Source organism: Pteropus vampyrus, unplaced genomic scaffold (genome assembly GCF_000151845.1).
Source record: "Pteropus vampyrus isolate Shadow unplaced genomic scaffold, Pvam_2.0 Scaffold165, whole genome shotgun sequence".
Taxonomy (NCBI): domain Eukaryota; kingdom Metazoa; phylum Chordata; class Mammalia; order Chiroptera; family Pteropodidae; genus Pteropus; species Pteropus vampyrus.
Window position 1 is genome coordinate 2889002 of NW_011888946.1, and position 26436 is coordinate 2915437.

Below are 26436 nucleotides of genomic sequence, written 5' to 3' on the forward strand. Positions count from 1 at the left end.
TAAAGAGGAAGCCACATCGAGACTGGTGGGAGGGCCGGGATGTGAAACAGGCTGGTCCCATACACGTGTGGTGGTTGAGAATCAGGAAGCATATCTTAGCTGCAGAGGTTCCCCCTGAGGAGTGAGGGAGTTCCAGCCAACAACACCTGGTTCCCTAGCCCACGGCTCCAGTACTGGGAGAAGGAGTCCCCACTCAGCTGGCTGTGAAAATCAGCAGGAATTCTGTCCTATCCTGGTGAGAGAGAGGGCTGCTAGAAACCCAGATATCATCTTAAAGGGCCGGCAGAGAGATTCACTTGCTCACAAACACTCACCCTACTTTCTAGCATAAGGACAGCAGCTTAAAAGGCTCCAAAGACAGATGGAGAGAGACTGAATTGTGTGGCTTCAGTCAGGGCAAGAACCATCATGTCCCTATGTTGAGTTCTCTGCACACACACCCCTGAGAGCATAGCTAGGCACCAAATCTTGATCTGCATTAACCTGGTGAACACCACTTATCCCACCTTGATGACTCCCTGAGACACCACTCCACCCAACTTGTGCACTGCCTTTGGCTCTTTCAGTGACTGTTCCTCATGGTGCTATAAACGTTCTTTAAAAAATCTGTCCAAGGTCTGCAGGCTCAAGACAAGTGGCTGGTCTTGTTATGCCTTTTGCTGAGTGGACCCAAGCAAGGTCTGGGTGCCAGCCAGCATAAGGTCGTAGCATAAGGCTTCCCCACAAATCTCTAGGATCAGTGCAGGCAGCTACCAACTGCTAGTAGCTTTATAGCTCCTACTATGTGGCCCTGGGCTGAACACAGGCAGTGGCTGACCCTGGCCTGTACCACAGCCCCTCCCAAGAGGCCCTAGAACCAATACACCCGATGGCTTGCTTCAGACCACAAAAGAGGACCAACTGATTAGCTCCACAAACAGCACTTACAAAAAGGGTGGTCTCAGCAGGCTCCAGAGCCCTGCTGCGGTGAATCCTGATCAGTGGGTTCAGATCTAGCTGTGGTGGTGGCCAGTCCTCATAGCCAGTCAGCCTTAAGGTCAACTCTACCCACTTACATGTCAACAGCAATCAGGGCTCAACTACAACAGGGGACACACACAATCTATACAAGGGACACTCCTGGAGCACGTGGCTAAGGTGACCAGGGAGCCTGCACCACTGGGCTCCTCAAGACACTTACTACATAAGGCCATTCTACCAAGACAGAGATGTAGCTGATATACCTAATACATAGAAACAAAGAGAGGCAGCCAAAATGAGGAGACAAAGAAACATGTCTCAAATGAAAGAATAGGAGAAAATTCCTATTCTAAAGGAAGTGGAGGCAAGCAATCTATCAGATACAGAATTCAAAACACTGATTATAAGGACACTCAACAGGGAAGAATAGATCGACTCAGCGATATATGTGAAATCAGAGTTCCAAGAGAGTGCAGACAAATTAAAGAGGAAAGTAAGTTCACTGATTATATAAAAAACACCCCCAAATTAATGAGCTATGTATTCAATTTAAGATCTAAGAACTAACTAATAAATTCATGGCATAAGAAAAAATAAAACATAAGAACAAAATGAAAGATGAAATAAATGACCATAGAGAATATAAATAAAGCCAAAATAGTTGGTTCTTTGAAAAAGGCTAATAACAGTGACAAACCTCTAACAAGGTATATCAAGGGGAGAAGAAAAGAAGTTTCCATGAAAAAGATTTGGAAATAAATTGCCTACTACAGACTTTAGGTCTTACAAACAAAAAGAAAAAAAGAATATTATTAACAACCTTAAACAAATAAATTTTAAAAATAAACTCATCTCTAGAGAAGCAACATTTACCAAAGACAAAATAAAAACCTTAATTGTCCTACAGATATTAAAAATAATTGAAGTGGATAATCATCTGCTGCCCCAACCCTCCCAAAAAACACCAGACTGTGAGAGCTTTACCGTTAAGTTCTATCATGCTTTCAAGGAACTTTTAATTCCAATCTTAAAAACAACTACCAGAATGAAACAGGAGAAGATTTTATAGCTCATCTTTTGAGTCTTGCATAAACCTTTAGTCCAAAAGCAAACAAAATGTAAGAAAAACATTGCAGACCAATCTTGCTCAGGAATATAGATACAAAAAAATCTGAAGAAAGGTATCAGCAATCCAAGACCAGCAATATATAAAAGATAATTAATTAAAACTAATTTGAGTTAACCCAAGAAATTCAGGAATGACTATTATTATTAGAAAACTTTATGTCACTCTATATAGTACAAAAGTAGGGGAAAATATTATCATTCATAGATGCACTACTCCATATAATTCAGCACCTTTTCAAAATAGAATCAGGCAAACTGGACTTTGGGTGGTAAACACACAATAGAATATACAGATGTCGAAATTATAATGTACACCTGAAAATTATATAATTGTATTAAACAATGTTACCCCAATAAACTTAATTAAAAAATTTATTAAAAAAAAGAATCAGGCAAAACATAAAGAGAAATTCCTTAACTTGATAAAGAATATAACAAAGACCAACTTTAATGATGACAAACAAACACATAATCACATCTATTTAATACTTGAATGGCAGTCCAAGTGAGGGAGGTAAGACAGGAAAAATAAAAAATAATTGAAAAAAGTAAAAAAGAAATAATTGTCTTATTTGCAGATAATATATCCTCTATGTTGAAAACTCCAATGACAAAAAATTTGTAAGGTTAGATATAAAAGTAAAAATTAAATTTCATTTAATTAACAATTGCATCTACCTATTAGAAAATAAAACTTTTTTTAAAAAGCATTATAAAGTACCTAGGAAAAAATTTAACAAAATACATGCAAGCCTATTATGTATAAAATTACTGAAAGACATTAAAGAGTAGAAGCAAACACAGAAAACAGCACAAACTGGAACAGCAATATCAATAAGAGTAAAAATGTTAGTACCCCTACCCCTTAAACTGATGTAATTGCAATAAAAACATCAATGGTAATTATTGTGCAATTTAACCAGGTAATCTGCTGTTAAACTGTGGTAGTTTTGAGTTCTAGAATGTCACCTTAGTCCAATCTTAACAATATACTTATTTCTTAAAAATACATACTTATTTTATAGTCAGTCTTAATTATTCCATTATGTGGATCCTCTGTTCATCTGTTTCTACTGTCTACTGTTTTAAATGGTTTTTCATCAGGTGTTTTTCTGTATCCATTTAGGTTGAATACCTATCTTCTAATTGGTTTTGATTGTCAGATGCTATATGTGAGAAACCTAAGAGATAATCCGAGGCTTTTGAAAATATTATCTTCACTTGGACAGCCATTTGCTTTTAACAAGTAGTTTAAAGCAGAGCACCCAACCCCCAGGCCATGGACCAATACCGGTCCATTGCCTGTTAGGAACTGAGCCGCACAGGGGTGAGCAAGCAAAGCTTCATTTCCATTTGCAGCCGCTCGCCGGCACTAGCATTACCGCCCCAGCTCCACCTCAGATCAGGCATTATATTCTCATAGAAGCACTGGCCTCGTGCCAAAAAGGCTGGGGATCACTGGTTTAAAGCAAAAAAATACTAGTTAATTTCAGATCATTTTAATCCAATCAGTGACTGAGATGATTCAAAGCTGCGCTTTAATCCCTACAAAATCTAGTCTATTCCAGCATACCATTTAGGGTAGTTCTTTTAAATGGGGGTGATTTCTGCTCACCAGGGGACATATGGCAATATATGGAAACATTTTTGATTGCCACAGTGGGAGTAGGGGATTGGTACAGGCGTCTAGTGAACATAGGCTAGGGATGCTGTTAAGTATCTTTCAATGCACAGGACAGTTCCCCACGACAAAGAATTATCTAGTCTGAAGTGTCGATAGTGCTGAAACTGAGAAAGTCTGATTTAGATTATAGCCTTTTGAGGTTTTAACATAAAACCAAAGAGGTTTAACATAGACCTCTCTCCTTGGTGGTCTTGAACTCCAACTTTTATCTCCTTAGGTTTTCAACCTTTCTGTGGCCTTTTCTGGAATCTGTGCCATTAGAGAGAAAGAAAGCCTCAAATGTTACTCTCAATATATTGGCTTTCTTTTTTTTTTTTTTTCCACAGAGCTTTGGTTCTGTAATTCTTCACAGATTTAGAGACAGTCTGATGTCTTCAGAAATAATTTATTTATTTTTATTTTGATTCAGCTTCTTCAGTTCTCAGTAGTAGAGTTGGTTCAAATTACCATCTCTACCTGACAAGATTCTAAGTGTACATGGGACAACAGGAGGACAAGAAGCAGCAAAACACTACTGGAAGAACAACATGGAGGGCCTGCCCCACCAGATACCAAGTCATATTAGAGAACCATAGTAGCAAACAACATGAGGGGGGAAAAAAGATCAAAAAAAAAAAAAAAAGCAAATGAAAATAAGAAAACAAACAAGAAATCCTGACGAGCTAAAAAATATGAAACACTCAAACAAAGTTGTACTAATTATGGCTGTCTATTAGAACAGAAATATGGAGGTGGGAAGATGGATAGAAAAGAGAAACTCTCCAAATAAGCTAAATATATATATGAAAAAAAATGATAAAAATCATCCTCAGACATAAGATTAAAAGTGAGAGATGAGAAATACAATGCCACTAAATTTATTAGGAAATAAGATTTTCAAATTAGAAAGTAATACAGGAATGAAGAAAAAAGCATTCCAGGCTGATTTAATAACTGAAGTAGGAGCAGAGACAAAGAATATGTATTTACAAATTAGAGATTTCAACTTAAGCTAAGATATAGGCTGACAATGTACAACTACCAAGGTTGGTTGGTGATTTCATTAGTTTTTCTATTGTCATTAAATAGAGCGTAAACATATACACAATATATAAGCATAATGATTTTGTCAATATATATAATTTACACCTCTGTTCTACTCCAACCAATATTTCAACTTGGATGGAAAATCTACAACTGTAAAATATTTAAAAGAAAACATAGGGAAAAAACTTTGTGACCATGGGTTAAGCAAAGAGTTCTTAGATATAACACCAAAATCTGACTGAATTAAAAAAAAAAAAAAAAAACTGATAAACTGGACCTCATAAGGTCAAAAACTATTGCTACTGATCTGGAGAAAATATTTGCAAGTCACATATCTGAAAAAGGACTTATATTCTAAGATTTTTAAAAAATAACTGAAAACTCAATAATAATAATAAAAAAAATTAAAAACAAACAAGTGATTTGGAAGGAGACTTCTCCAAAGAAAATAGACAGAAAATAAGCTCAAGAATAGACTGCAACACCCATTACTATAAGGAAAAAACAAAGCACAATGATGTACCACTACAGACTTAATAGGATGTCTAAAATAAACTTTGACAATACCAAGTAAAGATAAAGAGCAACTGGAACTCTCAAACATTTCAGGTAGAGAATTTAACATGGGAGAACTACTCTAGACAACAGTGTTAGTTATTTATGAAATTAAACATCATCTTACCATATGACTCAGCAATCTTCCTCTGAGGTATTTGCCACGTGAAATAAAAATTTATATTTGTATAAAAACATGTATACATAAAGTTTTCAGGAGCATTATTCATAATCACCCATAACTAGAAACAACCAAAGTTATCTTTCAATGGGTAAATGTATAAACAAACTGTAATATAGCCATATATTAGAATACTCCTCAGTAGAATCTCAAAGGCATTATGCTAAATAAGTGTCAGCCTCGAAAGGAGATATACTGTATGATTATATTTATATTATATAATGTTCTGAAAAATGCAAACATTATCAATGAAGAACAGTTCAGTGGTTGGAAGAGGTCAGGAGTAGGAAAACTCCTTGACTACAAGGGGGCAACACAGGAAATTTTTGCAAGTGAAGGAACCATTCTGTATCCTAATTGTGGTAGTGGTTACATGAGCCCATGATTTGTCAAAACTCATAAAACTGTATGTAAAAAATAAATGTTACTGTATAAAATATTTTAAAAAAACGCAATACTCTTTTCAGAAATTGTATTTATAAAAGTAAAGCTATTTACTTTTTAAATAAAGGAGACAGAAAAAAATACACATAGCCTAAAAGAAAATGGTTCCAACTCTTAGATATTTTGGCAAAATATTACAGACGGCTGACTTTATTCCTTACAATTTTCAGTATATATCAAAAAAATACTAAAATAGGTATTTATTACTCTTACAATCGGAAAATAAATTCCACTTTGAAAAAGTGAGATTAGATACTACTTATAAAATTTCTTTGAGTAGCTGAAACAATTAAAAATAAGGCCATGGAAAAGGAAAAAGAGAAATCAAATGAAGAGGAGGCGCTAAAGCCTGTAATAAACAAGACTATTCATATTTTACTCTACTTTGCTACTATTTTGAATAACAGAGTATCACTCAGTGTCATAGTATATATTATCCCTTCTCCCTCTTACCATAATTTAGCTCAATTAAAATGTAATTTAAAAAACTAGTTTAACATTCATCTGCTAGTGAGAACTTTAGTTTTGAGGAAAAAAGTCCAAAAATTTCAGGATTCAGGTGCTCCTGCCTGATATGGCATACCAACTATATTTTCCCACCAAAGGTAAAGTTGGTGTAATACCCCTGAATGGTGACATTTTCAACAAACTTAAACTATTCCACAGTAAAAGGAACAAATAAAAATTATATTTTAATACAAGTAATTATTATCCAATCTCTAATTTAAGTTTTTTTCATATATGAACATTCAAAAATGAGTTTTATTAATTTTAGCTAAGAGGCATAAGAGGTTAATGAGTAAACAGATGCTTGAAAAAATTTAATAGGCTATATATTTAAATGGTTCTCAAAATACATAAAATACATAAAACAATATCCAGAGAAAATTCCACCTCTTTTTCCCACTTTCCTGAATAAACAAAGGGCCTCCATCTGGAAAACACACATGAAGGTAACTACAGTTACTGGTTTCTTATGCATCGTTCTTGAGTTCCTTTATGTGTCTTATTAGCAGATACAAACATATGTATTGATTTTCCTCACCTATTTTAAACTTGTTTTACAAAAAAGTAGAAAACTGTATGTAAAACTCAGCATCTTTTTTTACTTAATATGAGATGTTATGTTTAATTATTAAAATGCCAAATATAAGGCTAAATAAAAGTCCTAAAATGAAATGTTATGCACATATTCACGGATTTAGGTTTCCAAACTATATTAAGAACATGTTAATGATTTATACAACTGTAAATGAGAAACAAGACTTACTGGGAATTAGCTGAGGTTGCTTGCCTGTCTTCAGTAAAACATTAACCTCAGTGAGATCCCAAAAGGCCTCTTTAAAGTATGGCAACTCCAAGGTTTAGCCTGCCTATAATTAATATGCAAGTGAACAAGTTACCATATTCAAATCAGGGACCTTCATTTTCAGCACAGCAGCTATTTTTAGGTTGAGTGGCTAAAAACAGACAACAGAATAGAGAAAATACATTTCATAAATGGACACCACCATATCAATTCTCAACTTCCTGTGGCATAAAGCAGCAAAAGAAAGTACTAGGAACATTTAAAACCCAGAAATGGTGCCATGCAATTTTTCTTCTGCTTGCAAATTCAATCAGGGGATGAAAATGGAACACATGCTATTCTCTAAGCTATAATGAAACCTGAAATCTTGTCACCTTCCACTTTATGACCTTATAAAATAAATCAAGGAAATTATATTTGTTAATCTGAGCCCAAGGTATTTATCCTAAAATTTGTATATTAAAAACAAATACACAAAGATTTATCAAAAAGAAAATTAAGACCTAAAACCTACTAAGTATCATCCATTTTTAAGCAAAGGAACCCAGAGACTGCTTATGAATGATAACAATGTTAAGAAAACATTAAAATGTTTTCAAAGTACCAAAAAGTATTGGAGTTTTACTGAGTCATAGCCTAAGCAGGTATCATTAGGTCAGGCATGAGATTTCCTAAATTCCAGCTCCTTGGACCATAAGGCTATGGAGATGTACCAGCGGTCTGAACTTAGACTGGCCCAGAGTTTACAATACGACTAATGAGAAGCTTTATATAATCCATAGGTATGATACATTTCTATGAATAGTTCCCTGGGTCAAGATAGTCTAAACTTTAATCCTATATCTGCCACCCACGAGCTGTGGATTCAAAGGCAAGTTGCGTACCTCATAAGCTTAAGTTACCTCATCTACAAAAAGTAGATAAGGATATTGAAAAGACTGAATTAGATAATACAAAGATGATTTACACAGTGCCTGGCATAGAGCAAAAAGTTACTGATAATAGTTTTGTGTTTTCAGATACTATATGTCAATAATGTTCAAGATGCTCTAGTACTTGGGGAAAGGGAAATAAAAATATTAATAACACATTAATTCCTGACCTCAAAGTGCTTAAAGTAGGGAAGGCAGGCATATACAGAAATAACTGTAACTCAATAATTCATGTAAATGTTAAATTTTTTTTATAGTGACATTGGTTAATGAAATCCAGTAAGTTTCAGCTGTACACTTGAACAGTAAGGCATATGTATATATATTTAGACTGTGTTTGCAGCTCCCATAGTTAGATTTCTTTCTGTCACCACATATTTGACTCCCATTACCCCATCTACCTCTCCACTCGCGAATGTTGAATTTTTAAATAAAAACTGTTATACTTACAAAAAGGATTATCTGATTACAACCAACAGAATTCTTGAAATGAAGGAGCTGTATGAGTTACTCTGGATTTGTAGAAATTTAATAAGCAGAAATAGATGTAAAAGCTTTGTAGGTGAGGAAAAAGCATCAACAAAAGAACAGATGTATAAAAATACATAGTATTTTCTGGAAGTGCTAACCATACCCAGTTAAGTTGGGACAGAATATATAGCATTGTGGCAAGTACAGAGGAAGGATAATAAATTTTGTAATGCAGTAAATTCACTAAAAAAAAATTCAGGTTTCAGGCAATAAGAATCGATGCTAGGTAAATAAAGATATTATTTAACATTGTAGGATTTTTAAAAAACTCTTCACATTTTGCTCTGGAAAAGTAAAAAAAAGCAATCGGCTTATAATTAAAAAGGAAAACACTTATTATTTCTATATCATAAGCATGCTAATATGTTACAAAAAATTTCTACCTATAAAATTATGCAGAAAGAATAAAAAGATTTTTTTTATTTGAAAAGATTTCTCCATTTGTTTCAATGGAATTTCACAAATGAATACTTAATATTTTCTGTCATTGAAAAGTACATACTAAATGCTTTCTTATGTTTCTTTTTCATATGTTTTAAGGCCTTATTATCTAATCTGATCTACTGACTTGAAAATCATTCTACCATTTTATTTATGATTAATAAGTATGCCAATAACGGTTAAAAACAATTTTTTTTCATTTTTCAAAATTAAAAAAGTTTTACATGAATAACTGCATTTAAAACTCATAAACAATTATAATCTACATGTGAATAATTCCAATATATGGATTAAGTTAGTACAATACTAATTCTGGGGTCTGCAATTCCTAGAAAGTATTAATTTCACTTACTTATAAATCATCATGTTAAAAAATAATAACTGTATATAGACTCTTATATTGAGAGCTCTTGCTGAATGAGGGCAAAATTGAGCTAAATTTATAGAGATCTTGGGGAAACAGTAACAGAACAGAACAGAAGAGACAGTCTGCTCAAAGCCAGAGGACTAACAAGAGAGTCATCCCTGAGAAACCTGAAACCACAAAGGGCTAACTAACTGTATCTTGAGATAGAGTATATCTACCCCATACTCTTTTCACCTTGTGTCTCTCCAAAGAAAGCTGGGTTGGTATGGAGCAGATACAAATGCAACTTTAAAAAATTTCTTGAGAGTGAACAACAAACCAGCCCTTGTATGGATTCATTCAAATCAACTTAATGACACAAAAACTTCAAGCTTTGAATTTAAAGTGGTCTAAGACCATCATGATGGTGCCATCCCAGATATATGGCAGACTAAAAAAGCAAATCCTCTGAGAGAAATCTACCTTCATTCTAGCCTCAAAACTGTCTCATAAAACTCCTCAACCATCTCAGCCTCCAGAAGGTGTTTGTGGGGGTGAGGGGGAGTGAAAAATTAACTAAACAAAAAAAAAACCAAGGCAACATGAGCAACTACTAGCAGAGAGAGCAAACAGGACAAACTTTACAAATGAGAACAGATGCAGATTAACACAGAATAATTATAAATATTACGTTTAAAAAAAATAAAGGTCAAGTTTAGAAATGTGTACAAAACAGAATATTTTTTAATTGGTAAGCAAAATTGGAAAAGAATCAAATAGAAATTCTAGGTATTAAAAAAAAGATTAACTGAAATTTTTTGAAAAAGCAATGGATGGATAAAAGCTTATTAGATACCACTGAAAAGAATGAGTACACTTATATAAAAAATCAAGTGCTTCTCTAATTTCTCTCAGGTTATCCAGCTGACCTACAAAAAAATTTTTTTTCTTTTGAAATAATTATAGATTAACAGGAAATTGCAAGGAAAAAAAAGAAACATCTTCCCTACATAACATAGTAACAATCTTGTGAAACTATCTGAAAATGTAAAAATCAGGAAATTGATATTGGTACAAACTATAAGTCCCATTTCACCAGTTTTACATGCACTCTTATTTGTGTACGTATGTATGTATGTGTGCAATCTATTCAATCTTATCATATATGGAGAATGATGTAACCACAACCACAATAAAGAACTGTTCCATCACCGTAAGGATCCCTTGTGTTCTCGCACCATTTATAAAATCTGAAATCAGAGCCTAAACTGATTCATATAATTAAGGATATATAGCTACTCTTGGAAGTAAAAGATTCAGGCAGTTTTGTAGAAGAGGGAAGAGAGGTCAATTGTTGAAAAGTAGGCAAAATAGATTTTTTGAGGAACAGCTGAGTGAGAATAGCTCTCGGCTGGGAAAAAACATACACGAAGGAAGTTCTGTAGTTTTGTTTTGTGTTCTGTGATGTCTTCTCTAGTTACTTATTCAAAAAAGATAATGTATGCTCATGTGCATTCATTTTAGATAATACATAATAATGAGATGGGTACCAAGTTAGGGGGCAGGTAGCTTCAGTTTTATTTGGATTCTACAATGATGAAATTTCAAGACTACCTGATTGAAAGCCCAATAAAACCATAATTTAGCTGAAAATGAAGGTTACATACATCCCTATTTTTCTAAAATAAAATTCATCTGGTGCTCCAAATTACTAATATGTTCTTCAAATATACTATATTTAAATAAGGACTCCTTGTACTCCAATGAGGAGAGGAAAAATTAAGTTTAAATAAGATTTGTTTTACATTTTACTTATCACTACACTTCACAGAGTATAAAAAAGAAAACAAACTTTATCTGAAAATAACATGTCAGAGATTTCCTGGCATTAGTCACTGAAAAGTGGGAGACAGAAACATTTAAAATGATAAAAATACTCCTAAATCTGTAATTATTTCTTGACTAGGAAAAGTTAGACCTCCTTTATTCACTATGATATGCTTTACCTCCAAACCCTCCCTGAAGAATACAAAAGACCCTGGAATCATTCCTATATTCCTTGAAATCCCTAGGGGAACTCCAAGATTAGCACAACTGCCTTCAGGTTTAGCCAGTTTAGAAAATATTACAATGGTCTGGATAGGTCTCTTTCATGGCCCATACATTTACTTCAACTTTATGAACTTAAGTTATTATAATCACATTTAACTCACAAAGCTGTATATGCATAAGTTCTCTATTTAGTTTTGAAACGAGATTTTTTGGGAAATATTTACATGTTTATCAAAAAGGGAAGAAGAAAAGTGGGGCAGGAAAGTCTAAAAGGACATATAATAACCCGTTAACAAGAGATACCTATGGAAAATACATAGAAAAGAATGACAGGTTACTGCCTTTTTAACCTTATATAATTTCACAATTAAACTTTTCAATACACAGTTGCTTCTGTCCTCAGTAAGTTACTTGACTATACCATGTCTCATCTGTGTATCTCAAATGGATGGATGATTTAAAACACTGAGAACAATGGCTGGAACTTGGTATAAGCCTTCAAAAATTAAATAATGTTACATTGGTAATATTATTACATGTAATAAAAAGTTAATACATCACATTGTTTTTCAAATGGTAAGTATAAATATACTTTAAAAGCTACCTGTATTTTTTATAGAACCCTTCACAAGTGCAGTTAAATAATTGTGTGTCAGCAAGGACCATACATACTGTTGGATTCACGGTACTTGCATCATGCTTAGCTCACAGTAAGTGTTAAAGAATGTTTACTGAATGAATGAAAGAGATTATCATGCAACACATATGTAATGCTGGTGCGTTCAAGTTATTTGTAACCATTTACAAATTTAAAAAGTATATATACAGTGAAAAAGAAACTACTTACGTAAAGAAGCAGTTTTAGACCTGGTTAGTATAACTCAACACCAAAGGAGACTCCCCCTCCCGCCAAGAGCTGAAAAATAATTCTCAAATTAGAACACGTGGTAGACACAGCAACCACACATTTCTGGACAGAAAAAAAAATGGAATCAACCTCCATCTTTATTTTACATGGCTAGTTGCTTTTGGCTGCTTCAAATTATAATAGCAACACATTGAAAATTCCTAGCAATTCTAAGTATAACAAAAAAAAAGGTGACTAAATATGGGAAATACTTGTAATGAAAAGGTCAAATAATCAAGTAAATAATTACAAAATAATTCTAGGATATAAAAAATTTTCAGAAATTATATCCAGAGAATAATTCACTGTGGCTGAAATAAATGGCAAACAAAAACAACTACCAGGTTATGAAAACTCTTACAGAGAAAAACTAACCATTCTGAAAAACAAATTCTAGTTAATTACAATTAACTGCCATTTTTGGTTAAAACAATGAAATGTGACACAACAATCTAAACATCAGGAAAAAATATGAGCTAGGTCATAGATTAGGTAGGGTTAAAATGGGGGTTAGGCAGAAAGAAAAAAATTAACTGTGTAAATTCAGTAACATATAATGTCTTTCTCAATCCAAATCTTAATAATTAAGATTTTAAAATGAGGAAAAACCCACCTTTGTATAAAAACTATAGTTTCTCTTAAATATTTTTAAACTGCTTTGATTATTTTAAACATTAAAAATGAGCTGTTTCAAACATTAACTGCAGTTGGTGCCTTAAAATCATATACAATTATTTTCTATTTATTTTTTATACAACTAAATGTTCTAATTTTACTATTACATGAATTGTTTCAATATCTTAAGAAAGAAGTAATATAACGTGGTGCTTGTAAACATAGTACTTGGAATGCTGCAATTAGTAACAACAAAGTAAAGTAACATAAAAGCAGAAAGCCTTTGGGGTTTGATATATAATTCAAGTGCTTTGCTGTCCTCTTCCCTATTTATGTATATGTCTTACATATATCTTAAATTTATGACTCAGTAAACATATCTTGCTCTTCAATTTGATCCCACTCAATAAACATGGGAAGCAAAATCTAAAATTATGACTTAGAAAAAATTGAAATGTACTTTTCAAAGGTACTTGATTGTGGAAAAGAATTTAAGGGTATTTAAAATACTAGTTCACTTCTTTTTTCATGCAATTTTAGAAATATTGGTATGTTAAATAGTTTGAAAGAAGAGGTTTAATATGAAAACAAGAAATACTTTTCAATTCACAATCACGTTAAAGTGTTTTATTCACTCATTCAGTAAATATTTACTCAATAGCTAACACTCTCAAGGTCCTGTGCCTATACTGAATACTTAAATTTAAATGCATAATTCTTGCCTTCATTTAGGCAGTTAATTATAAATCTCATTAGGTTAGTATATAATATTTATATACAATTTTAAAACTGCAGACCTCAGATGACTGGGGATTCTTGAATATTCTTGACTAACCATTCATATTTAAGCACGAGGCACTAAAAAACTATTGAAAAGGCTTTGTGAGTGAGTTCAGCTTGTTGAGTATCACCTAAGGCTTGCTGAGATTTTAATGGGATCTCTGGTGGCTATTACTATAGGTTGAATGAGTGGAGATATGACCATTTTGCTGGAAGCTCCTTAAAAGTATTTGTTGTTCTTTTCTCTGGGGACCTTCATTTCCCCTGAGAAGACAATCCTCTAATCTTTTGACTATGAGTAAACATCTGGTTGATAATATTCAAAGAGCAGAATGAAGAAAAAGAGACTGAAGGAAAGGTTGTACCATTTAGCAAAAAAAATTTTCATGTAATTGTCTTGTGTCATATCAGAAATTCTGATGTGTCAAATGTCCCTGAAGGAAATCTCTACTTAAGAGAATGTACCACCTACCAATCTCCTACAGGTAAGAAGGGTTGGCTTGCCTGGCTCTAAGGGGTTAGGAAAAGGCCCTGAGAGTCTAATTCTCTTCATATCACCTTTTAACTAATCCTTCCATTTTCGGCTCATCCATTACTTCTGTGTAAAGCATGTGATGCTGCTTTTTGAAACTTTTTGAGATGTTCTAGCATTCTCTGCTGACATTTATGATTCGTTTTTCTTGAATCTTGCTAGGTTGATCACTACTTCTCATCCATTCTCTACATTCTAAAATTTTATTAACATCTAATCACTGTTGTCTTGTGTTCTTTTTGTCCTTTTAAATTGTTATTTTAGTGTAATTTTGGAGGAAATAAAGGTAAACATGTTCCACCAGGTACATTTATCCAAATCCCACCCAGATTATTTAAACAAAGGGATAAATGACAAAGTGCTAAAATCACTTAATTTTTCTGCTACAGTAATCTAAAATAATACAAACTTGATTATTTAACCTACATGACTATGATTTAATTGTTTTCCATTCTGTACAGGAGGAAATGTGCAACACAAGACCCTTTATGATCTAGTCCCTACTTACTTTTCCTTCATCTTCTGCCACTCTATTACAATTTTTCTACGTTCCAGCATGGCATAAATCCTTAGAATTTCCCAATCAGGATCTGTTTTCTCACAAAATGCCTTCACTCTTTTCCAATCAGAAAATGCTAGTTCAGCATTTAAAATCCTATTGAGCACCACGCTCCTCTATGTATCTTTTCCTCCGCTCCCCTGCCACGCTAGTTACTTCTCTTCCTACTTCTCCCACTTTTATAATCTTTTATTATATCACTGATTGGTTCATTTTCCATCTGTGCATCTATCTCTCTTCTTACTCTCTCGACTTCATGACAAGATTTTAGTTTATTCTCATTTGTATCCATCAAGCCTTAAATTATCTGATCAGAAATAAACGGAAATTAGGTTTTCCTTATAAGACTTTTCCAGAAACTAGGTTTACTGAAAAATACAAATGCTCTTCCAAGATTATTCTCAGCCAATTCAGTAACTGGCAGTGTATAAACTCTACAACAGAAGAAAAAGCATTACCTTGGAGATAGGGGACTTGGGTTTCATTTCCACTTCCAGAAATTAACTTATACTTCCTTTTCTTACTGGAAAAATGAGGATGTAAAACCATATGATGATAATAATAACAGGAGGCTTTTTATAAAGTGCTTGCATAGTGAAGAATTAACCTAATCCAAAGAGAGATCTGGACTTTGCCCTCGGCTACTGTGAGGTGATCAGTAGGCCTCTGGAATGTTCTGCCTAATAGGTGTGTGTCTCTGTTTGCCTGGAGTCTTTGGTTATGGGACAATCTACAGATGAGATTTACTATGAGAGCTTTGCTCAGTATCAGCTGTAACCTCCAGAGGTAGTGATTATTAAAGATATCAGTACAATTTATGGGAGGAAATAAAGACTAAAGCTCAAGTACCCAGATAGTATGTGATTGAGCTCCAATAAAAACTGTGCACAGCAAAGGCTGGAATGAGCTTCTCTGGCTGGCAATATTCTGCATAATGTCACACACTGTGGCTGGAAGGGCTTATTGATGTCCTATGACTTCATGGTCCATGTGTGGACCCCTCCTGTGCATAAGGTACTCTGTGCCCTATGCACTTCTTCCCTTGGCTTATTTCAATTTGTATCCTTTCTCTGCAATAAACCATAAGTGGCAGTATCACAGTTTTCAGTGAGTTCTATGAGTCTTTCTAGTAAATTATCTAACTTGAAAGTGGGTTTAGGAAACCCTCAAACTTGCGATTGATGTCAGAGAGAGGGCAGTTTTATGGGGATTCCCCTAAAACTGTACAGTTGGGTAAACTCACTGCAGTGCTATACTGAGGATTTTTTTACTTATATATCTGTTGCTTAACCTTCACAACTCTATATGGTAGGTACTACTATTATGAAGGCAGTAAAACATAGAAAGAATAAATAAGTGCATCCATATATTAACAGTAAATGGAAGAGTGGGGCTTTGAACCAGGAAATCCAACATCAAGGCTTATGTTCTTAATATGTTATACTGCCTCCTTAGATGACTGCTGAGGTTCTCTTTTTAAGCAATTATGTTCTCTGAACCTATGACTAGATTACCTCTAAGGTCACATCAAGCCATGTAAATCTATGAGCAAACAAGTCTACGGCCATCTCACCCTAAACGAGCCCGATCCCGATCCCGTCTGATCTCGGAAGCTAAGCAGGGTAGGGCCTGGTTAGTACTTGGATGGGAAACCACCTAGGAAGACCAGGTGCTGTAGGCGTAAATAATAAAAATAAAGGATTGTAAACTGACAAGGCTCTTGCAATCTGTGAGGTTGACCAAGGATTGCCTCACCCTAAAAAAAAAAAAAAAAATCTATGAGCAAACTAATTCATGTAGAAAGCAAACCTTAAATAATCTTCATTGTATTTTTATCATTGTTTAAACTGTCATATTTATTCTTCGTACTATTAAGGACAGATAATAAAAATATTATATCAACAAACATAAAAAGTAGATGTCAAATATATAGAAGAAGCCTAAAATAATCTACTAATTCATTTGGAGAAAACTATTTCCAAAATAAAAATAAGTTAAAATTATTACATTAAAATTTCCAATTTTTTGGAAAATAATAGTTTTTTTTATTGAAAAGACAAATTATAGTCAGGCATAATCCTACTGTTCAAAAAATGACAATTTTCAGTAGATGAAAAATATAAAAGAAATATATTGATAAAATTTTACATATTTACGATCTGAATATAATTCTCAAACTGAAATAACGTATCTACGAAGGAAAATTTGTACTGGAAAGAAGTCTGAGCTTCCTAAAACTCACTCCAGAAATTCAGATAAATTACTGCAGATTAGTATATTTAGTTGACAATGAAGATATAAATTCTTTCCTTCTACAACTTTAAAATAATTTATTTAGGGTAATTTTACATTTCTCCCTATGACAATTTAAAGAACTACATTCATATCTGATTAGAATGAGGGCATCTATATAAGCATATTTATTAGTTTTTGACTACTTGCCATGTTTAAAGTTGGTAACTTATAAACTTTTTAACATAAATTGGCTGATTATACTTTCCTGTCCTTTGATCTGAGCATAAAAGTAATAGCCAGGAAACTTGCTATAATTCCCAGTAGGGTTTGTTTCACTAGCTAGGACAGAGTTAATTCATCACTTTAAAACAGGCGATTAATCACTGTCTAAGATGGGTAAAGCACTGTCCTAAACTCCTAGCAATGACACAAAAATGACTATGACATGATTCCTGTCCTCAAAGAACTTACAATCTAGTAGAGAAAGACAGACATACAAACAAATAGGTATAATACAAAGCAGAATGTGCTAGTTGTTAAAACAGAGGTACAAATAAAGTTCTACAAGAGCACAGGATGGTGATATTAATTCTGGTTGGGGAGATCTGGAAGGCTGGGCCAGCAGAATAGTAGTAGAAAACTCTGCCCTTTAGAAAAATGCAGCAGTGTTACAGCCCAACTGGGTTAGGGTCGAAGCCCCACTCCCCACAGAAGGTTTTCCTAAAGGAGATGGAGCCAGGGCCCTAACCCAGTTAGGTAGGTGATTCGTTGATTTCAATTATGAGTGCCAACACTTTCTTTCCTTGGTGCAGATAAATGTGATTTTACGAATATTTTACTTTATTAAAAAATAAATAAAATTTGACAATATATTAAGTAACTTACATAAAAATGTAAGTTACCTCAGCCTCCATCATCAGAATGACCTCAGGTGGTACTCATACTACAACAAAACAAACAACAACAAAAAAATAGACACCACTTCAGCATGTTACATATGTGGTGCTCCAATACATGTTATACTCTTGATACCTTGGGAAGAAAGATGGAGAGACAATTCTGGAGAAATAACCTTGGTATTGTACTATTCCATATTTTGTTAAAGTTTTCTTTATTTTTACATTTTAAAAATAAACTTTAGAATAGTTTAATGAGGTAATAGGCTTTTTTTGTCCTGTCATAATTTTAAGAACCAGCAGGTATATAATCACTTTCTACTGATTCTTACAATAAACAGACAAGATACTAAAATATAACCAATGTGTAATATTTAAGTTACCACAAGAGGGGTGAAACAACCAAAATGAGGATAATAAATACAAACATTGTGTTTAAGTATAAGAGAACATGAAAGCAAGTATCATGGGTACAGAATTAGAAACATTAAATTCATAGAGAAAAGAGTATTAGTTTCCACTGTATTTCATTCTATTGCTGCCTCATATACATCCCTAAAATTTCTCAAATTTGTAGCTATAATATTTTTTTATGCTATATGAATTTTTAAACTCTGCATTTCATAATTGCTGCTTATAGATATCTTTAAGCTTCATTTTAATGACCAGATAGGGAAACAGAATCTCAGTCATATGTACTATACATAAATGAATGTTTGCAAACTTTTACGAAACTTACAATGGTTATTATCTACAGTTTGCCAAACATTCTTATTTCAATTATTTGTTCTATAAATTTTTATTACCTCCTAAAACAAAGAAAGAAAGGAAACATGAAGAAAGACACAACCTGACTGTCTGAATGAAGGGAGATAGCTCCCATTATACAGACTTGCTTTAAATATAAGTATATAATTCAAAGTCTTGGTATCATAAAATTAGCTGAACAAACCATTAAACAGGTATGACATAAGGTTATATAATATCTGAAATAATATAAAGAAAGCTCATAGCAAATATTAGAAAAATCCCAAACCTTAATAATTAAAAAGACAAGAATTCATAAAAAATGCAAGTTGCTAATATGAAAAATAGTCATCACATCAAAGAAATGCAAATTAAAACAATGAAGTTATTTTTAAATATCAAAATAGCAGATATATAAATGGTGTAACATAATTCTACACTTCTGAAATTGTAAAAATCCTCTTTTTAAATATGTTTGGGTTTTAAAACAAGATGGTATGATAAGTAAATTAATGCTTGCAGGTGAGGGGGTTTGGGAGTTTAGGATCAGAGAGAGAAGAAAACACTCAATACACTGAATGGGGGCAAGGGCAGTTAAGCACAACTTTTAAATAATTTGTGAAAAGTATCAGGAGATTTTTAGATTTTTGTTGCTCTCGGGTTCGAATTTTCTGACCAGTAATTCTACTATGATTCTAAATAGTAAAATAATCAGAGATGCAAAGATTTATGTATTTATCACATTAATCACAGTTATTTATAATCACAAAAAATCAGAAACAACTACAATACCAAACATTAAGGAAATGAATCATAATATGATCAAATGTTACGCAGCCATTAAAAATTGTTAGTCATTACCTGTGAAGAGAAATGTATAGGATAAAACATTAAGTAAAAAAGCAAGTAAAACTAACCTTATAAATAATTATTGTTTAAAAAAACTGAAACACCCTGACAATATTTATACCAAATACCTGAAATAATGTTTCAGTGGCTTTTAAAATATTTCTTTGATATTAATGTAAGAAAATTATTTCATTCAAACATATAATGTTAGACACTGTCAGAAAACAGGGATAACAATGGTTAAACAGATGTCACTTTTTTCTTAATACAATTAATGATCTTATTTAGTTAGCATGTTTCTTTTATAAAACTCTTCAAACTAGCTGAGAATTTATTGTAATTTACTATATTTTCTTAAATGGATCATTTTCTGATATGAAGTAATTTTACCTGTTCCCCAAACCTATAATTTCACATAAAATATCTGCTATCATCCAAAATGATTCACTCAATTTTGACTAAATTTAACAAACTAAGGAAAATTACATGCTACTGAATGCTTTATAAAAAGTATCCTCTTACCGTCCACCTACAAAGTCTCACTCAGCAAAGTTGTTCTATGCTACACACAAACCAAATTGGATTAGTAGCCTTTATCCAATTTATGTTTCCTCTAATTAGACAGAATAAACTATATGTGGACTAAATATGCTGAAAGAGTACTAACAAAAAAACATAAAGTTGTTCAACAAAATGAAATCAGTATTTTTAAATTTCTGCCAGATACTTCAGAGCTTCTTTAGGTATATTAATGTATAATCAGCAAGATAAATCTAAGCTTATATTTAGTTTTTATTCTTTTGAAATTGAAAATGCTTAATGAAACAGAAATATCTTACCAATGCAGGCCACTGAATCTGTTTGCTCTTTGATCCCTGAGTCTGGCTAGGGTCGTTCCTTCTGGCCCAGATTAAGTGGTATTCCACCAAGAATGTTGAAAAATCTTCATAAACTCTAACCCACTCTCGTTTATCCCATTCAAGACCATCAAATTCCACATATACCTATAGAAAAGAAAACAAAACTCCATAAGCAATGTAGTGTGATATTTTAAAACATGTATGTCATAAAATTGAATTAGAAAAGACATTAACATATTCATTATTCAAATTAACGTCTCTTAAAACTACTAAATAATTTCTCCCTAACCACATTATAACCACTACTTATTATATGATATGAAGGTAAACCATAAGCTTATTAAGAAAAGCAATTTACACAATGTTTGTCAGTATAGACCAACCAATATCTACTAAGGACATATTAAAGTACTATGTGGATACTGATAATTCTAAAAGCAGAGATCAGAAAACATTTTCTATAAAGAACTAAATAGTGAATATTTTAGTCTTCGCAAACTATATGGTCTGTGTCATAACTACTTCTGACTCTGGTACGAAAGCAGTAATAGATAATATGTAAAAAAATGAGTTTGGCTTTGTTCTAATAAAACTTTAATTACAAAGCTAGGCAGCAGTGCAAAGATGATTCAAAGCAGGAAAATAAATCAATGCAATAAACATTAATAGAATGAAGGACAAAAACATGATCATCTTAAATGACAGAAAAAGCATTTGATAACACGCTTTCATGATAAAAATACTCAAACTAGGAATAAAAGGTAACTAACCGCGACATAATAAAGATTGAAAAACCCACAGCTAGCATCATACTCAATTGTGAGACTGAAAGTTTTTCCTCTCAAATAGGAACAAGACAAGAATGTTAGTATTTGGAAAACTTAAGCTGACTCTTAATACGCATTCTATTCCTCCTTTCCTCCACCCCCTCACCCCTCATCTTTTTTCATTCATTCTCTAAAATTATTTCTTCATAGGACTGTTTTCCCTACTAGATTATGAGTTACACTGAAGGCAGTCTTGTATCTTTTTCTTCTACCCTTACATCTAAAGGGTTTCTGTTTCCCTTTATTTAAATCCTGTTTGTTCTTCTGACCTTTTTCAAGTTCTTCGGAATGTTTATAACCTCTCTTCAACTCAAACTTAGCTTTGAACTCCTGTAAGCAGTTATTTTTCAGTTTATGTTATTAAATAATCAAATACTACCCTATAGTCATCAAATAAAATGAGAATATCTTTAAATTATGGGTGCAAAGTCACTGAGGGTAGAGCTGTTACAGTGTCCAGTACAGTGCTGCATATATATAAGTGCTTAGGAAATATTAAGCATGGACTTTTAAACATAGAGACAAACTGGTAAAAGATATGTTTGATTTGGAGACTTTGTGCTGCTGTCCATTAGGAAGCTAGTTAGATGTGCTTACCTATTAGAATCGGGAGAGGGAGGAATACACTGTTCAAGGAGTTAACACCTGTTTCTAGTTATCCAAACAAAGTCAGAGCAGAAGCCCAAGTCAAGGAACAAGACTGCTGGCTTCTAAAAACGCATTCTTAGGGGTTGAACTGAGGTCTACCTAGTGTTAAGCAAAGATTTTAAACTATATCAATTTCTCCACTATTTAAAATCTTATAAGATTCTCATATTTAATTATTAAATTGTGGTATAAAAGAGTGTTTGGAAATTCCAGAAAACTGAAGCTGAGACAATGTTCAGGAAAGCATTATCTTTGCTTTGCCCTGATGGACAATTAAAATATGATCTTGTTGACAAAATATTTCAGTAAAGAACCTAAAAAGCCAAGGTTTGTAAACATTTCCCTAAAGGACATAAATTCATTGTAAATTCTTCCAAATGCAAAGACCTTAATATAAAATTAAAGATTTTAGCATGAAATGAACTTTGTAAACTCATAGCTTATCTTGCATGGACAGCAAAGACTGCTTGTGTTGGCTCCCTCCCAAGTCCCATGGGAAAGATACGAGAGTCCAGGATGGACACCTATTTACACAGAGAGAACACAGACCTTGAGGGGAATTTCCACTTTTATAGTAAAGTGGAAGCAAGTCTGCCCTTTGTTTGGGGGAAATTATTATCTCATCCCTCATTGCTGCTCACTGCAAATACAACTCTGAGAAGTAGCCCAGGTAAAGAGCAGTCAGAGTTTTGCATTTTCTCATATCTAAACCAGAACATGCAGGGATGCTTGGTGCCCATGTTGGATGACCTATACTTACATGGATAAGATCTGGCATCATGGTTAACTGAATCAGTACTAATCAGGCCTTAGAGTTTACTGGTATGTATGTAGGGTGAAGTTTAGGGAGGTGTAGTTTATTTCTATAAACCTGCCCACCTACATAAAGTTCTGTATATACTTACATGGTTGTTCATGAATTACTTTATGTTAACTCTCTCCTCATTCACTTCTGTTGGGACCTGCTTACTTCCCTGTCTTACTAACTAAAAGACAAGATCCTTAAGGACAACGATTAGTATGCCTTCATCTCTTTTGCATCTTTAGTGCCTGCCACAGTGCCTAACAAACTGAAGTGCTTAGTAAATGTTTCTGAATACGCAGCACTGTGCAAAACACATCACAAGTACAAATAAATGACTAATTTGCAATAAAAAGAAAAGAAAAAAGGTCCTAAAATGCAATATGAATAGTTGCTCTATTTACTAAATTGCCACTGTGTTCATAATTATGTAGAAAAAAGAAAGGGAAGAAGATTTCATTCAGTAAACACCTCTGATTGCATATTGGAGCCAATCATTATGCACATTAGGAATTCAAAAATAAGAGCTACGCATCAAGTGTTAACAGCCATGGATAGTGCAATGATTACCATTAAAGTAAATATGATGTAAGAAAATGCCTAAGCCAAATGATCATTAAAACTGTGGTAAATACTTTTTCTAGCCCAAGATGTTAGAACAATGAATTCTAAGAACGGGTGGCCAGTAATTAAAAAACTATCACATTTCTCATTTAATACATGTCTTCTACAACAGAAGCTAACATGCACAAATTCTCAGTTTTATATATGTGTAAAAGCTAGCACTGGATGAAGAGCTGTCAGCCTGTCAGAGGAACCACTGGCAAGAAGAATAAAGTATAAGCAGCAGTCATGCAATTCAGTTTCCACTATTTTGCTCATTAAAATTGACCTAACCTTCGAACTTTTCAAACACAATCATTGCTTATGTGGAGAATCTCTTCTACATGGTTTCTGGTCACTTAGTTTGGAGACCTATATTCAATTTACATATATAAAAAATAATATACATTAAAGCTAAGAATTATCACTTTAGAAGTCAAAATGGTATAGATGATAGAGGCTCTGCTCATCTGTTCTTATGACCACATCAAAGTTATGACGAAACACAGAGCAAACAGTAAGCAGAGTTGCCTGGGGTCTAGAAGAACAAGCCCTACAACCAGTAAGAGAAATAAGAAATCACCCTGCAATGGGAGAAGGTAGGACGTGGTGAGGATGTGAGGCTGCCTGATCTTGAGTGGCTGAGTGGGAGAGAGGCTGTGGAAGTGGCAGCTGGCAGCTACAGACATTACTCTTAAAGGGACTGTGTCCGCGACCAGACTTTCACAGTGACGGACCTCCTTGCTCTGAGCACCAGCCCCTGACAGCTGTTCAGGGGGCACCAGGGACTAACAAGGACAATGAGTTGTCAAAGTAAGGGACAGAGGCAAGGCTTTCACCCAAGCAGAAGTGCAGGCAGTATCCATTGTTCGTCTGTTGAGCCTTCCCCTCTCCCAGTGCACTGACACAGTACCGCCATATCTGAGATGTCATCAAACTGGGTAACAAAGGTTGCTCCACCCAGAGGAATCCTTGAAATTCTGCCTTCCCCAAATCAGGGCCCTACTCAAGCCATATCCAGTTGTGTCCTTGGTGAGTTCTGTGCAACTTACAGGGCAAGTGCCAAGATCCACACTGGTGGCAGCTGACCTTGGTTTCTGGCATGTCCTCTTGAGGCAATTATGAGCAACGCATCTGGGGACTGTTTGCTGAATATTAACAGGTGGCCCGAGAGGGACACAGGCTAGGGCTAAACTTGGCCTGCAGCTGAAACCCTCTCAAGACTGTCCCACTGGACACCTACCACATAAAGCCACATTAATAAGACCGAGAGACTTAGGAGCTTTGCTTAGTACATAGAAACAGACACAGAAAGGCAGCCAAAATGGGAAGACAAAGCAGCAGAAACCATATGAAAGAACAGAACAGAGATCCAGGAATAATGGAGTCAAGCAATCTAACAGATGCAGAGTTCTAAACACTGGTTATAAAAATGCCCAATGAACTTAGGGGAAGAGTAGATGAACTCAGTGAGAACTTTAACAAAGAGATAAAAAACATAAAAATGGAAATGGAAATTATAAAAGGGAACCAGTCAGAAATGAACACTACATTATCTAAGACAAACAGTATACTAGAAGGAATGAACAGAGTGGATGAAGAAGAGGACCAAACCACCAATATAGAGGATGGTGAAGCCAAGGTCACCCAATCAGAAAGGCAAGAAAAAGAAATCAAGAATATAATAATATTTTAAGGAGTCCATAGGACAAAATTAAGTGTGAAAACGTCTATCTAATAAGAGTACCTGAAAGAGGAGAGGAAGAACATGAGTGGAAAAGCTATTTGAAGAAATAATGATGGAAAACTACCCTAACCTGGTAAAGGAAATAGACATAAAACCCCAGGAAGCTCAGAGAATCCCCAAAACCAGGAACACAAAGAGGCCTACACCAAGACATATCATAATTAAAGTGCCAAAGGTTAAATACAGAGAATCTTAAAAGCAGCAAGAGAAAAGCAGTTAGTTGCCTATAAGGGAGCACCCATCAGTCTGGCAGCTGAGTTTTCAAAAGAAACTATGCAGGACAGAAGGGCTTGGCACAAAATATTTGACATGATGAAGACCAGGATCTACAACCAAGAATACTTTACCTAGCAAAGTTATCATTTCGAGTTGAAGGACATATAAAGAGCTTCCAGACAAAAATAAGCTAAAGGAATTCATTAACACCAAGCCAGGAAATGGTGGAGGGACTTCTTTAAGAAGAAAAAACATGTATCAAAATCATGAATAAAAATGGTAATAACTACATATCTATCAATGACTAGCTTAAATGGAACAGAATTAAGTGCTCCAAACAAATGATAGGGCGGCTGAATGGATAAGAAAACAAGACCCCTACATATGCTGCCTATAAGAGATTCACTTCAGATTAAAAGACACATACAGACTAAAAGGCAGGGAATGAAAAAGATATTGCCTTGATGGACCTAGAGAGTATTGCGCTACATGGAGTAAGTCAGATAAAGACAAATACCACATAATTTCACATACATACAGAATCTAAAGAACAAAATAAACAACAACAATAACGACAACAACAGAAACAAACTCATAGATACTGAGAATATTTTGAGAGCTACTAGACAGGAAGGGTTTTGGGGGGATGGTGAGATGGTGAAAAAGGGCAAAAGGATTAAGAAATACAAATGGATAGTTGCAAAATAGTCATGGAGATACAAGTGTAGCATAAGGAAAATGGTCAATAACATTGTCATAAATATGTAAGGGGGAAGAAGGGTACTAGATTTAGTGAGGTGATCACTTGCTCTAACCACTATGCTGTATAACTGAAACTAATATATTATTGTATGCCAACTATAACTGAAAAAAACTCATTGAATTGTACAATGTAAATATGAGCAACTCATTGTCTATTAGATTTCAATAAAGCTCGGGGAAAAAAGAATTATCATTTTAGACTAAATTGTAATTTCAGCTCTGCCATTTTATTTTAGGACTTCTAAAAAAGCCACAGTCATTA

At 33.8% G+C, this 26436-nt stretch overlaps 1 protein-coding gene and 1 pseudogene across 7 annotated transcripts in view; one reads left to right on the forward strand and one right to left on the reverse strand.

Annotated features, from left to right (window-relative positions):
* The window catches only part of JMJD1C (jumonji domain containing 1C), a 256964-nt gene that overhangs the window by 145972 nt on the left and 84556 nt on the right, over nt 1–26436 (reverse strand). For all 7 annotated transcript variants that reach the window (XM_023536645.1, XM_023536644.1, XM_011370239.2 and 4 more), the window contains one exon: nt 20549–20713. In XM_023536645.1, the coding sequence (XP_023392413.1) occupies nt 20549–20713 (165 nt within the window). Of the gene's footprint in view, nt 1–20548; nt 20714–26436 lie in introns of those variants that run through there.
* Nucleotides 16539–16663, forward strand: LOC111745779 (annotated as a pseudogene).